The following is an 11,626-nucleotide window of genomic DNA, read 5'->3' on the forward strand; positions in this document are numbered from 1 at the left end:
TTTAGACCAATACTTTCCACCATCTCTCAGATTTTCATCTTGAACCTTAAAAAGTACATCCGAATCAAAATTACATATAATGCGTATTTTTTATTTTTTATTCTAATGTCCAATGCTTGTGAGTTGTTGTGAGATTTCGATATATGCTTCTTGTTCCCTTGTCCAGCTGAAATCATGGTTCATCAAATCCACGAGGATATGTTTCCTTGCTTTCATTACTTGATGATCTTTGATACATCTTTGAACCTTCTGGTTAGTTGATAGTTGGTCAATGAAGCTCATCATGTATAAGCCGCAATCTAATCTGATTTACAAAGAAATTCATGGAATGATTATGAGTATTAAAATGAAATGAAATGTGTGGTACAAACTATTTCTATAACTGTATCAAATTATTCATATTGTTTCTGAAACTGCAGTAAGCACAAGCTATACATATATATAACTAAAATGCTTTTAATTTTATAACGTACGATGTTGGTTTCTGTTGTGCACATGTTCTGTCTTCTTTGACTTGGAATTCAAAGTCACTTTTGATGGAATTAATTTTCTTCGTTGTGGCTTGAGTTGAATCCATAGCATTTGAATTGCTTGTTGATTTTTTTGCTTTATCCAGCCAATATTGAACAAAGTGGCCCTGCAAAAATTTATAATGTAATAATAAGATGATTGTTTTTCTATAAATATGACAGAGTTTTTGGTTGTGCGTTTTTGCTTACCACAATTTCTGCATTTTCCCAGTAGCAATCAAAGTCCAGATCTTCATCTGTTGTGCTTTGTCGAAGAGAATTGTAGTGAATCATTTCTGCATTTTTTGTGTCCAAAACTACCAAGGAGAAATGGTTGTAATGAAATAATGGGAAGAAAATCTTTGATACTATTCCATATTGGTCCATCAATTGGTTGTAGAGCCTTTCCTTGTTTTGCAGAGTTGTTTCAATGCTTTGTTCATTGATGTTGTGCTGTTGAAAATGAAAATCATCAAACATCATAATTACAGATTAATTGTTCTAATTTTTATATGTATATGTAAATTATTTTTTTCAGAATATTAGTTGTTTTGTTTGCTCACAAAGATTGTTGTGGAGACATAGAAGTTCTTTTGTTTCGTGATGTTCTCTTTTTCTCTTTTCATGTAGCAGAAAGAATCAACAATCTGAGTTGATGTAGGTCCATTTGCAATCAAACTGTGCAGGTCATCTTTCAACACCATTATTCTGTAATAGTTGAAATCTGTAGTTTCAGCCGTCCAATATTCATCACTGCAGGACAGTGCAAAAGTATTAGTTATACAATAATTCGTCAGTGCTTATAAAGTTATGGGAGTGTGTAAAAACTTCAGTTAAGAGTTTTGTTTTGTATTACTTACCTGCTGTCTATTGACCAGAATTGAGTTATTCTTCTTCTATCATCTGGTTTCAGCATCTTGTACACTTGAAGTTGTGTCCAATTCACACTGCTGTCTATGTGATTTGTTGCTGGAAGGTCATCCGGTTGTGAAGAAGGCTCATCTTTTAAATCCAGGTTGAATGATGGAATTTCACCCAAGAGTTTCTTTCTGTTTTTTGTCTTTGGCTTTGCTGCTTTTTGGCTGAATGTTTGCTTTTTGACTTGTAGATCATTCTTGTTGAGAGCATTGTTGCTTTTTAGAGCTTCAATATCTGTTTCTTCAATTTGTTGCTTGTTTGATTCTGAAACTGGTTTGGCATTTTCCTTTTTCTTTCTCTTGATTGCTGTTGGTGGTTGGAGTGTTTGGCATCTTTTCTTCTGCATCCTTGATTCACAATTGTTCTGTTCTTTAGGTTGTGTCTTCCTCTTCCTCTGCCTTTGTAGTGGTTGTTTTTTTTTCACCTTTTTCTTTGCAATTTGCATTGGTTCTCCAACTTCTTCTTCAGTAGTGGTGTCAATCTGTAGATGAATTGTCTCCTTCTTCGTACGTGATATGTTTTCTATTTTTCCAAGCATTTTCCTTTGTTCTGTCCTCTTTGTTGTTTTGGATATCATTTTGACATTGGCTTTGGTTGAGTTTGACATTTGTACAGTTATTCTAACTGAAACCATCTGTCAATATAGTTTTTATTAGAATCCAACTTGATCGTAAACAAAAACAAATCAGTACAAGTACACAATTATATTTGAAACATACCAAGGTGAACTACTATTTATGGAATTGGAAAACATTTTTATAAGTGCATAAATCTTTATAAGATTTATATAACTAAATAAATTAGAAATAAAAATGTACAATAGCAGGTGTTTTATGTGTAAGATCTGGAAAAATTGCAATTCTATTTATAAATGAAGCAATTGTAAACTGTTTCGTAAACACTGTTTATTAAACTTTAAAAAACACAAACTATTTACTGAATGTAAAAATTATTAACAGACAATCACACTAGTTCGTGCAATAGCGTAATATATGTTTATACTACTTGTTCGTGAATGCATCCCAGATTTTACTATTTCCGTACATTTCAATTCTATGTACAAATGAAAGCAAATTGTAAACTATTTCGTAAACAGTGTTTATTAAACTTAAAAATCGTGAACTATTTTACTCAAATATAAAAATTACAAACAGAGAATCACAATAGTTCGTGTAATAGCATAATGTATGTTTATATATTGAACGATTAGCTAGTAAATAGTCTTTTCTTGGGTGGATCTGTGATGGATTCGTACTGATAGTAAATAACAAAATAAATTTAAGCAAATAGTATAATCTGGGTTTTGTTTAAGTTGATGCATGTTATTCTATATGCTTGATTCCAGTAGATGTTTGTTATATAAACAATGAACCGTATGATTTTGCGAAATATGTTGAGAAAAATTGTAAGATTGCTACCTTCTGTTTATTTTCTGGGTATTTCTGCGACCAAGTTGCTCAGCGAAGTTGAAATTTGCGTGAATTCGTCCGTTTCAGAACTGGAATGATGTACGAAATCGGGAAATGAGGATTGATGATTTGAGCTGGGGGCTGGGGGCTGGGTTTCTGGTTTTTTTTATAGTGCATGCAGTTTCTTCATCGTGGCTTATCTGTGCGTGAAAATGGGAGTGGTGTTAGGGAGAGAAAGTGAAGTTAGCGGAAGAGTGAAATGATGATTTTTGCTGGGCGTTAATTATGCGTGAAGGATGGGGTGCTGATTTGGAACTGAAAAAAAAAAAAAAAAAAAGCTGTTATTTTTCATTTTTTAGATATAGTGTGTACATATATTTCAGAAACAGTTTAAGTTTTCTAGTTTTTTGTTTTGCATAAATTTATCTAATTTGGTAACTATATTTTTTGGATAATAAAAGGGAACTTTAACAAAAAAGGAAGTGCCAAAATGTAAGCATGTGAAATTTTTTAATATAGTTCTCATTCTTATAAGTTATATCTCAAAGAATCAGGTATGTGAAGTTAATTGGCTTCATACTAAACTTCTTTTTCATTTTTATATGGTTTCTTTAGATGAGTAATGGTATTAGGCCACATAGGGCAAAAAAATTATAAAACGTACGCAAGTATGGGATGGACACCAGCATACAAGCCCACCTGAGCTCGGGGTTTTGTATGTAGATGTACATTGATATAAAAAAGGAAGTGTCAAAATGTAAGCATGTGAAATTTTTTAATATAGTTCTCATTCTTATAAGTTATAACTCAAAGAATCAGGTATGCGAAGTTAATTGGCTTCATACTAAACTTCTTTTTCATTTTTATATGGTTTCTTTAGATGAGTAATGGTATTAGGCCACATAGGGCAAAAAAATTATAAAACGTACGCAAGTATGGGATGGGCACCAGCATACAAGCCCACCTGAGCTCGGGGTTTTGTATGTAGATGTACATTGATATAAAATGTAATTTGTAAAACTCAAGCTAATGTAATAAAATCCTCATCTGGAATGTCATCATATTGACCATGTTTATTTTGTTGTCTTCTGTCTTCAAGTATCTTCTTCAGTCCATTTGCATAACTATTCTTGTGATTCATAAGTGTAGTTGCAATTTGAGCTCTTTTAGCAAATACATCTTCCTTCTCAAAGGTGGCTTCTACCGGTTTGTCCTCTTGCACTTGGGTTGCAAATTGAAGGACAAATATGCCACAATCCAATCTGCATTTTTTTTTTTGGATAAACAAATAAGTATGACAGATAATGAGATCATATTATAACATTCGATGACATATTAAACTGAACTATTTATCAAACTAAACCATTTAGCAAACTGAACTATTTATCAAACTGAACTATTTATCAAAGTGAACTAGAAAACCACACTTTTTTACCAAAGCAAACTGAACTATTTATCAAACTGAACTATATATCAAACTGAAGTAGAAAACCGCACTTTTTTTATCAAAACAAACTGAACTAGAAAACCATACTTTTTTACCAAAGCAAACTGAACTTTTAGCAAACTGAACTATTTATCAAACTGAACCATTTAGCAAACTGAACTATTTATCAACATTAAAGTAGAAAACCACACTTTTTTACCAAAGCAAACAGAACTATTTATCAAACTGAACTATTTAGCAAACTAAACTATTTAGCAAACTGAACTATTTATCAAACTGAACCATTTAGCAAACTGAACTATTTAGCAAACTGAACTATTTATCAAACTGAACCATTTAGCAAACTGAACTATTTAGCAAACTGAACAACAAAACCACACTATTTTACCAAAATAAACTGAACTATTTATCAAAGTGAACTAGAAAACCACACTTTTTTACCAAAGCAAAGTGAACTATTTATCAAACTGAACTATTTTACCAAAACAAACTGAACTATTTATCAAAGTGTGTGTATATATGATTTTCATGGTCCTTCTTATGTGTTTGAATGTATAAATTTAATTGAAAAATATAGAGATCAACTTGTTTGTACTTACGAGTCCTCCTTTTGTTGGGCGCAAGTTAAGCATCTTTCAATATCTATTGTGAGATTGCTGTCTCCTTTGAAATATTTGTAAAATCCTTCAATTTTGTCTCTCTGCCAAAAAATCAAAAAAAAAAACAAAAAAAAACAACAAAAAAAGAAATTGTATTATGAAGTTTGATTTTTCCTATCAGCATAAGAATATAGTTTGTAATTGAATTATAGTTTTGTTCTTACCACTTGAACAACATGATCAAAGTATAGGTCTGTATTCCCATGTACCCTTGGTAGTTTGGAATTGTAGTGTGTCATTTTTCCATTTTTAATGTCCCAAACTACCAAGCTGAAGTGAAAGTAATGCCTGATCAATATGAAGACCTTTGCTACTTTATCCACATTATCTTGCAAGACTGTCTGCAATGTTTTGTCAATATGCTCCTGATCACTCTTGCTTTTCTCAATCTCCATATCATTCTGAACCAAGAATACACATGTATTTATTAATCTTAATTAATGAGCAACACTAATTCTTAAACTGAACAAAAAAATACACATTTTTTTTTCAATCTCCACATATCATTCTAAACCAAGAATACACATTTAAAGTTTTAAAGTGAATGCAAGGCCTTTTCGCAAACTGAACTAATATCAAAGTGAACTATTTAGCAAAGTGAACTAGAAAACCACAGTTTGTTACCAAAGCAAACTGAACTACATATGAAAGTGAACTAGAAAACCACGCTTTGTTACCAAAGCAAACTGAACTACATATTAAAGTGAACTATTAGCAAAGTGAACTAGAAAACCACACTTTTTTTACCAAAGCAAACTGACCTATTTATCAAACTGAACTATTTATCAAACTAAACCATTTAGCAAACTGAACTATTTATCAAACTGAACTATTTATCAAACTAAACCATTTAGCAAACTGAACTACATATTAAAGTGAACTATTAGCAAAGTGAACTAGAAACCCACACTTTTTTACCAAAGCAAACTGAACTTTTAGCAAACTGAACTATTTATCAAACTGAACCATTTAGCAAACTGAACTATTTATCAACATTAAAGTAGAAAACCACACTTTTTTACCAAAGCAAACAGAACTATTTATCAAACTAAACTATTAGCAAACTGAACTATTTATCAAACTGAACCATTTAGCAAACTGAACTACAAAACCACACTATTTTATCAAAATAAACTGAACTATTTATCAAAGTGACCTAGAAAACCACACTTTTTTTACCAAAGCAAACTGAACTATTTATCAAACTGAACCATTTAGCAAACTGAACTATTTATCAAACTGAACCATTTAGCAAACTGAACTACAAAACCACACTATTTTATCAAAATAAACTGAACTATTTATCAAAGTGACCTAGAAAACCACACTTTTTTTTACCAAATCAAACTGAACTATTTATCAAACTGAACCATTTAGCAAACTGAACTATTTATCAAACTGAACTATTTATCAAAGTGAACTAGAAAACCACACTTTTTTACCAAAGTAAACTGAACTATTTATCAAACTGAACTAGAAACCATTTAGCAAACTGAACTACAAAACCACACTATTTTATCAAAATAAACTGAACTATTTTATCAAACTGAACTTTTTTGTAAACAAAACTGTTTGGCACTTACAAATATGAATGAAGGAAGATACAGATTTTTTTGTTGCCTCATTTTTTATTCGTTTTCTGCCATTGTGTAGAACGAAGCATCAATTATGTTGGCATCGATTGCTCCATCCACAAACAATGATGTCAGATCTGATTTTAGGACAACAAGGTCATTCACAATGGACCTTTGCCTTGGCTGCATCCAGAAGTAGTCCCTGTATCAGAAAATAAAACGTATTATATATCTATGTATATATGTGTGTGTGTGTGTGTACACATGTATTAGGTTATGATTAATAATGTAAACTTACATTTTCTCTTGTCTGTAATATTCCTTGAATTTTTCTTTTGTCTCATCTGCAAGTAACTTGTACGCCCTTGTTGATGCAGGTAGATGATACCGTTTGTCAAGCTTTCGCTTTACAGGTTTCTTTGCATCCTTCTTTGCAGGTTTGTTTGCTATTTCTTTAGCAATTGGATTCAAGGGTGATTCAACCTTGGGCTCCTCCTTTCCTTTCTCAATTATTAGATCCAATGGTTGGCTTTCTGACGGCAAAATTGAAGAGCTTTCACTGTCACTCACAGCATATATGTATTTTGCCTTCTTTTGTTTTTTCTGGATGGGGATATAATCATAATGTGGATCGACATTTGGTTTACGATCATCCCTCCTTCGAATATTTTTTACCAGTGTTCTCGTCTTCTTTTTGGCAGTCTCTTTTTCTTGCTTTTCAGCATCCTTGATAGTTGGAGTCTGCATTTGAACACCTGGTTGATCTCCAGAGGTTGCTTTTTCAGTGGCAGCGTCTTTTCCTTCATGATCTTGATCCTCCTCATTTTCATCTGGACCATGATCAATTGCATGCCTTTGTTTTGGATCCTCCATAGCCACATCATTTTCAGTTGCATTCTCTTGAACTGGATCCTCAGTAGCAGTATCCTTATCATGTGTATGCTCTTCAACTTGATCATCATTATCTGGATCCTCACATTGATTTTCCAGTAGCTTCTTCTTCAAACTTCCAATTTCATCCAGAAGTTTATTTACTTTCATAGAAGCTGCTGTGTTCTTTAATTGCAATTGTATCATTTCTGTGTTCATTGAACTAATCTTCTGCTTGTCCTCAAGTCGTTCTTGCAGAAGCTTTTCAATGTTTCTGTTAAGGGCTCCAGTTGTTTCATTCATTACAATTGAATTTGTGTGTAGGTTGTCGAGTGCATATATCATCATGTGACTGAGGACTAGATACCTCTTTTGATCCATGCTCGCACATCTTTTAAACTTTTCAAAATCTTCCACACCTAATGTATTATCAATCCCGAAGAAGTCCTTTTGATAACTTGCATCAAATTTCATGAATTCTTCTTGGTACAGTTGATCAAACTGTAACTGAGCTTCATTGATGGTGATGCTTTGATCTTCTTCAGCTCCAACTTCAGTTCTCTTCCTTTTCCTTCCCGGTGTCTTCTTTTCCTTTTTCTTGGAAGACTCATTATTTTGTTGAGGATAAGGAATGGCATTACATTCTTCTTGATTGATGTTGGAATGCTCCCTTATTGGTTCTTCAGAACAAGGAATACCTCCACCAATCTGCACAGTGACACATTAAATAGTTGTTAAATTACATAATATGAAACTGAAGTAGAAACCACAGTTTTTTACCAAAATAAACTGAACTATTTATCAAAGTTAACTAGAAAACCACTCTTTTTACAAAACAAACAGATCTATATATCAAACTGAACCACTTAGCAAACTGAACTATTTATTAAACTGAAGTAGAAAACCGCACTTTTTTACCAAAACAAACTGAACTATTTATCAAAGTTAACTAGAAAACCACACTTTTGTATGAAAGCAAACTGAACTATTTATCAAAGTGAACTAGAAAACCACATTTTTTTACAAAACAAACTGAACTATTTATCAAACTGAACTATTTATCAAACTGAACTAGAAAACCACACTTTTTTACAAAACAAACTGAACTATTTATCAAACTGAACTATTTAGCAAACTCAGGTATTTAGCAAACTCAACTATTTAGCAAACTGAACCATTTACCAAACTGAACCATTTACCAAACTCAACCATTTACCAAACTGAACTATTTATCAAACTAAACCATTTAGCAAACTAAACCATTTAGCAAACTGAACTATTTATCAAAGTGAACTACAAAACCACACTTTTTTACCAAATCAAACTGAACTATTTAGCAAACTCAAGTATTTAGCAAACTCAACTATTTAGCAAACTGAACCATTTACCAAACTGAACCATTTACCAAACTGAACCATTTACCAAACTCAACCATTTACCAAACTGAACTATTTATCAAACTAAACCATTTAGCAAACTAAACCATTTAGCAAACTGAACTATTTATCAAAGTGAACTACAAAACCACACTTTTTTACCAAATCAAACTGAACTATTTAGCAAACTCAAGTATTTAGCAAACTCAACTATTTAGCAAACTGAACCATTTACCAAACTCAACCATTTACCAAACTCAACCATTTACCAAACTGAACTATTTATCAAACTAAACCATTTAGCAAACTAAACCATTTAGCAAACTGAACTATTTATCAAAGTGAACTAAAAATCCACACTTTTTTACCAAATCAAACTGAACTATTTAGCAAAAATATACTGTTTATTGAAATACTTTTATTATTTTTCCTTACCTCAATTTCTTCAACTCGAATGTCTCTGATTGCTTTGTGGATTTTCGTTATGTCCCATCTTCCAATGGCAGGAATCATGTTTTCTCGCCCACTTATTGTCTCCACCAGATTGGTGTGAAGACAAATCCAATACTGCATGAAATAAGAACTTTGAATTACTTTCTTGTGTAATTTATAAGAAATAATTCATGTTTTTTAAATATAGTTCTTATTTCTTACCAAAATAAGGGCAGTGCATCCGCTTGTTGTTGCTGATTCTTCTCCATTTTTCCTTTTTTTCTTTGATTTGTTAATCCTCTTGAACAAGTAGTCCCTCACTCCTTTTGCCCAGTTGTATTTGCTGATTTGGTCCAAAGCTCCACAAATTGTTATGAAGCTCCACGATATATAAGTTCCAGATGTTGCAAATAACAGTGATTGTAGCAGATGCACACATATAATTGAAGCAGTAGCTTTTGCCCCTTCAGGAGTTTTGTCTTGGACTGATTTTTGGTATGCTTCAACAATGTCCTTTTTTTTCACTATTTTTTGCTTTGCAAAGTATGTTTTGACAAAGCTGTCCTTCATGTTCTTTGTGGATTTGTCTGTGTTTGGTAGTTCAACCCCTTGGTTGTTCAATCCAAATATTTGAACGACGTCTTCACTTGTTATTGCTTTTGGCTCATGATCTCCGAATTTGAACCGTTGTTGCTTGGAGTCATAGCATTGTATGATCTTGATCAGATCCATATCAGACTTCTTTTTTCTGTCCGTTGCAACAATTTCATCATCCATGTAGAACTTGATTAGACTCCAAAATGGTGTATCGGCCAAATGATTGATGACATCTTGGCGTTGTTGAAGCATTGGTCTGTACAATTGCATTGCATTTGCAAACCCGAAAACGTTGCATCTATATTGAACATAAGAAGTTGCTGGTCTTATATTCTCTATCTTACGTGGACTCTTTACAGCGAAAGTCTTTATTCTTAGTTTCTTTGTTCCGTCCATCTGTAAGAATAAACATAGTTTAATTATTACAACTATTTTTTACCAAAGCAAACTGAACTATTTATTAAACTGAAGTAGAAAATCACACTTTTTTTACAAAACAAACTGAACTATTTATCAAACTAAACCATTTAGCAAACTGAACTATTTATCAAAGTGAACTACAAAACCACACTTTTTTACCAAATCAAACTGAACTATTTAGCAAACTCAAGTATTTAGCAAACTGAACCATTTACCAAACTCAACCATTTACCAAACTCAACCATTTACCAAACTGAACTATTTATCAAACTAAACCATTTAGCAAACTAAACCATTTAGCAAACTGAACTATTTATCAAAGTGAACTAAAAAACCACACTTTTTTACCAAATCAAACTGAACGAGAAAACCACATTTTTTTACAAAACAAACTGAACTATTTATCAAACTGAACTATTTAGCAAACTCAACTATTTATCAAACTGAACCATTTACCAAACTGAACTATTTATCAAACTGAAGTAGAAAACCACACTCGTTCGTGAATGCATCCCAGATTTTGTAAACACTATATATTAAACTAAAACACCACCAGAATAGAATGTTGATTATATTTAAGTTATTTAAGCAAAGAAAACAACATATGAGGGCAAGAAAATACTATTTAAAGGTTATAAGAAAACGAGCAGTTATCAAAGTGAAGTAAAAATATACCATTTTGCAGAAACATTGCTATTCGAAGCATGCAAACTTACATATTACTGTAAAATCACCAAAAATATCAGAAATTTTGTGGTACATACCTCTGTTTCTTCTCTGTTGTTTTTATTTCGCAAATTTTTTGTGTGTTTTCGTCTGGATGCAAATCAGAACTGTGAATTGGAAACATAATTCACTTTTTAGAATCTCAAACATGCAAATGCACATATTCAGTAAATTAAAGTAAGAAATCATCAAGAATATCAGAAATTATAGGTTCGTACCTGTGTTTGTCCGATTTCGACTCTGCAAACGTACAGTTCGAATGTTTTCAGTTTTTCGTCCTCAAATGTAGTTTGTGGGTTGAGAAATTCCGGATTTGATGTGTAGATTATTGCTTGAAAACGCTTTGAGAACTTGACGTTTGCAGCAATGGAGGTTTCGTTTTTTTAGTACGGTGTAAGGGTTTGGTGAACATTAATGGCGTTGGGAGGGATGATGAATTTCAGTAACTTCAGTTAACGGGCCTGGGTTAGGCTCCGTTAGGGGTAATTTTGGAATATTAATTGTTATGCGGTTTGGGCATTTTAGTGAGCCCGTGTGTTTTAGTTTTGTAGGGCCTAAGATAAAAGTTTTGTGTCCTTATGATTAAAATTTAAGCCCTTTTCATTAAATAATAGTTTAGGGTGGTTTTTCATTAATTAAAAGTTAATTCAATCCCTTTTCATTAAAGCTCCCTTATTAAAATCCTTAGA

The 11,626-nt window shown here is 32.2% G+C and overlaps 1 protein-coding gene and 1 pseudogene across 1 annotated transcript; both read right to left on the minus strand.

Moving 5' to 3' along the window:
• Positions 1 to 445: 445 nt before the first annotated feature.
• LOC126630222 (uncharacterized) lies at positions 446 to 1,425 on the minus strand. Its single transcript, XM_050300333.1, has 4 exons — positions 1,370 to 1,425; positions 1,073 to 1,262; positions 720 to 962; positions 446 to 637 (listed from the first exon to the last, which is right to left on the minus strand). Exons 1-4 carry the CDS (start codon positions 1,423 to 1,425, stop codon positions 446 to 448), a joined length of 681 nt encoding a protein of 226 aa, XP_050156290.1.
• Positions 1,426 to 3,404: 1,979 nt separating this feature from the next.
• LOC126628663 (uncharacterized) lies at positions 3,405 to 10,988 on the minus strand (annotated as a pseudogene).
• Positions 10,989 to 11,626: the final 638 nt, after the last annotated feature.

This window comes from Malus sylvestris, chromosome 7 (assembly GCF_916048215.2).
Source record: "Malus sylvestris chromosome 7, drMalSylv7.2, whole genome shotgun sequence".
Taxonomy (NCBI): Eukaryota; Viridiplantae; Streptophyta; class Magnoliopsida; order Rosales; family Rosaceae; genus Malus; species Malus sylvestris.

What these genes read in the sequence shown, in the direction of transcription:
- LOC126630222 (XM_050300333.1), bottom strand. Translation starts at nt 1,425, where the DNA reads ATGCTGAAACCAGATGATAGAAGAAGAATAACTCAATTCTGGTCAATA. An exon ending in TTCTGGTCAATAGACAGCAG is followed by an intron (nt 1,263 to 1,369) that starts GTAAGTAATACA and finishes ACTGTCCTGCAG; the next exon opens with TGATGAATATTGGACGGCTG. An exon ending in GGGAAAATGCAGAAATTGTG is followed by an intron (nt 638 to 719) that starts GTAAGCAAAAAC and finishes AAATTTTTGCAG; the next exon opens with GGCCACTTTGTTCAATATTG.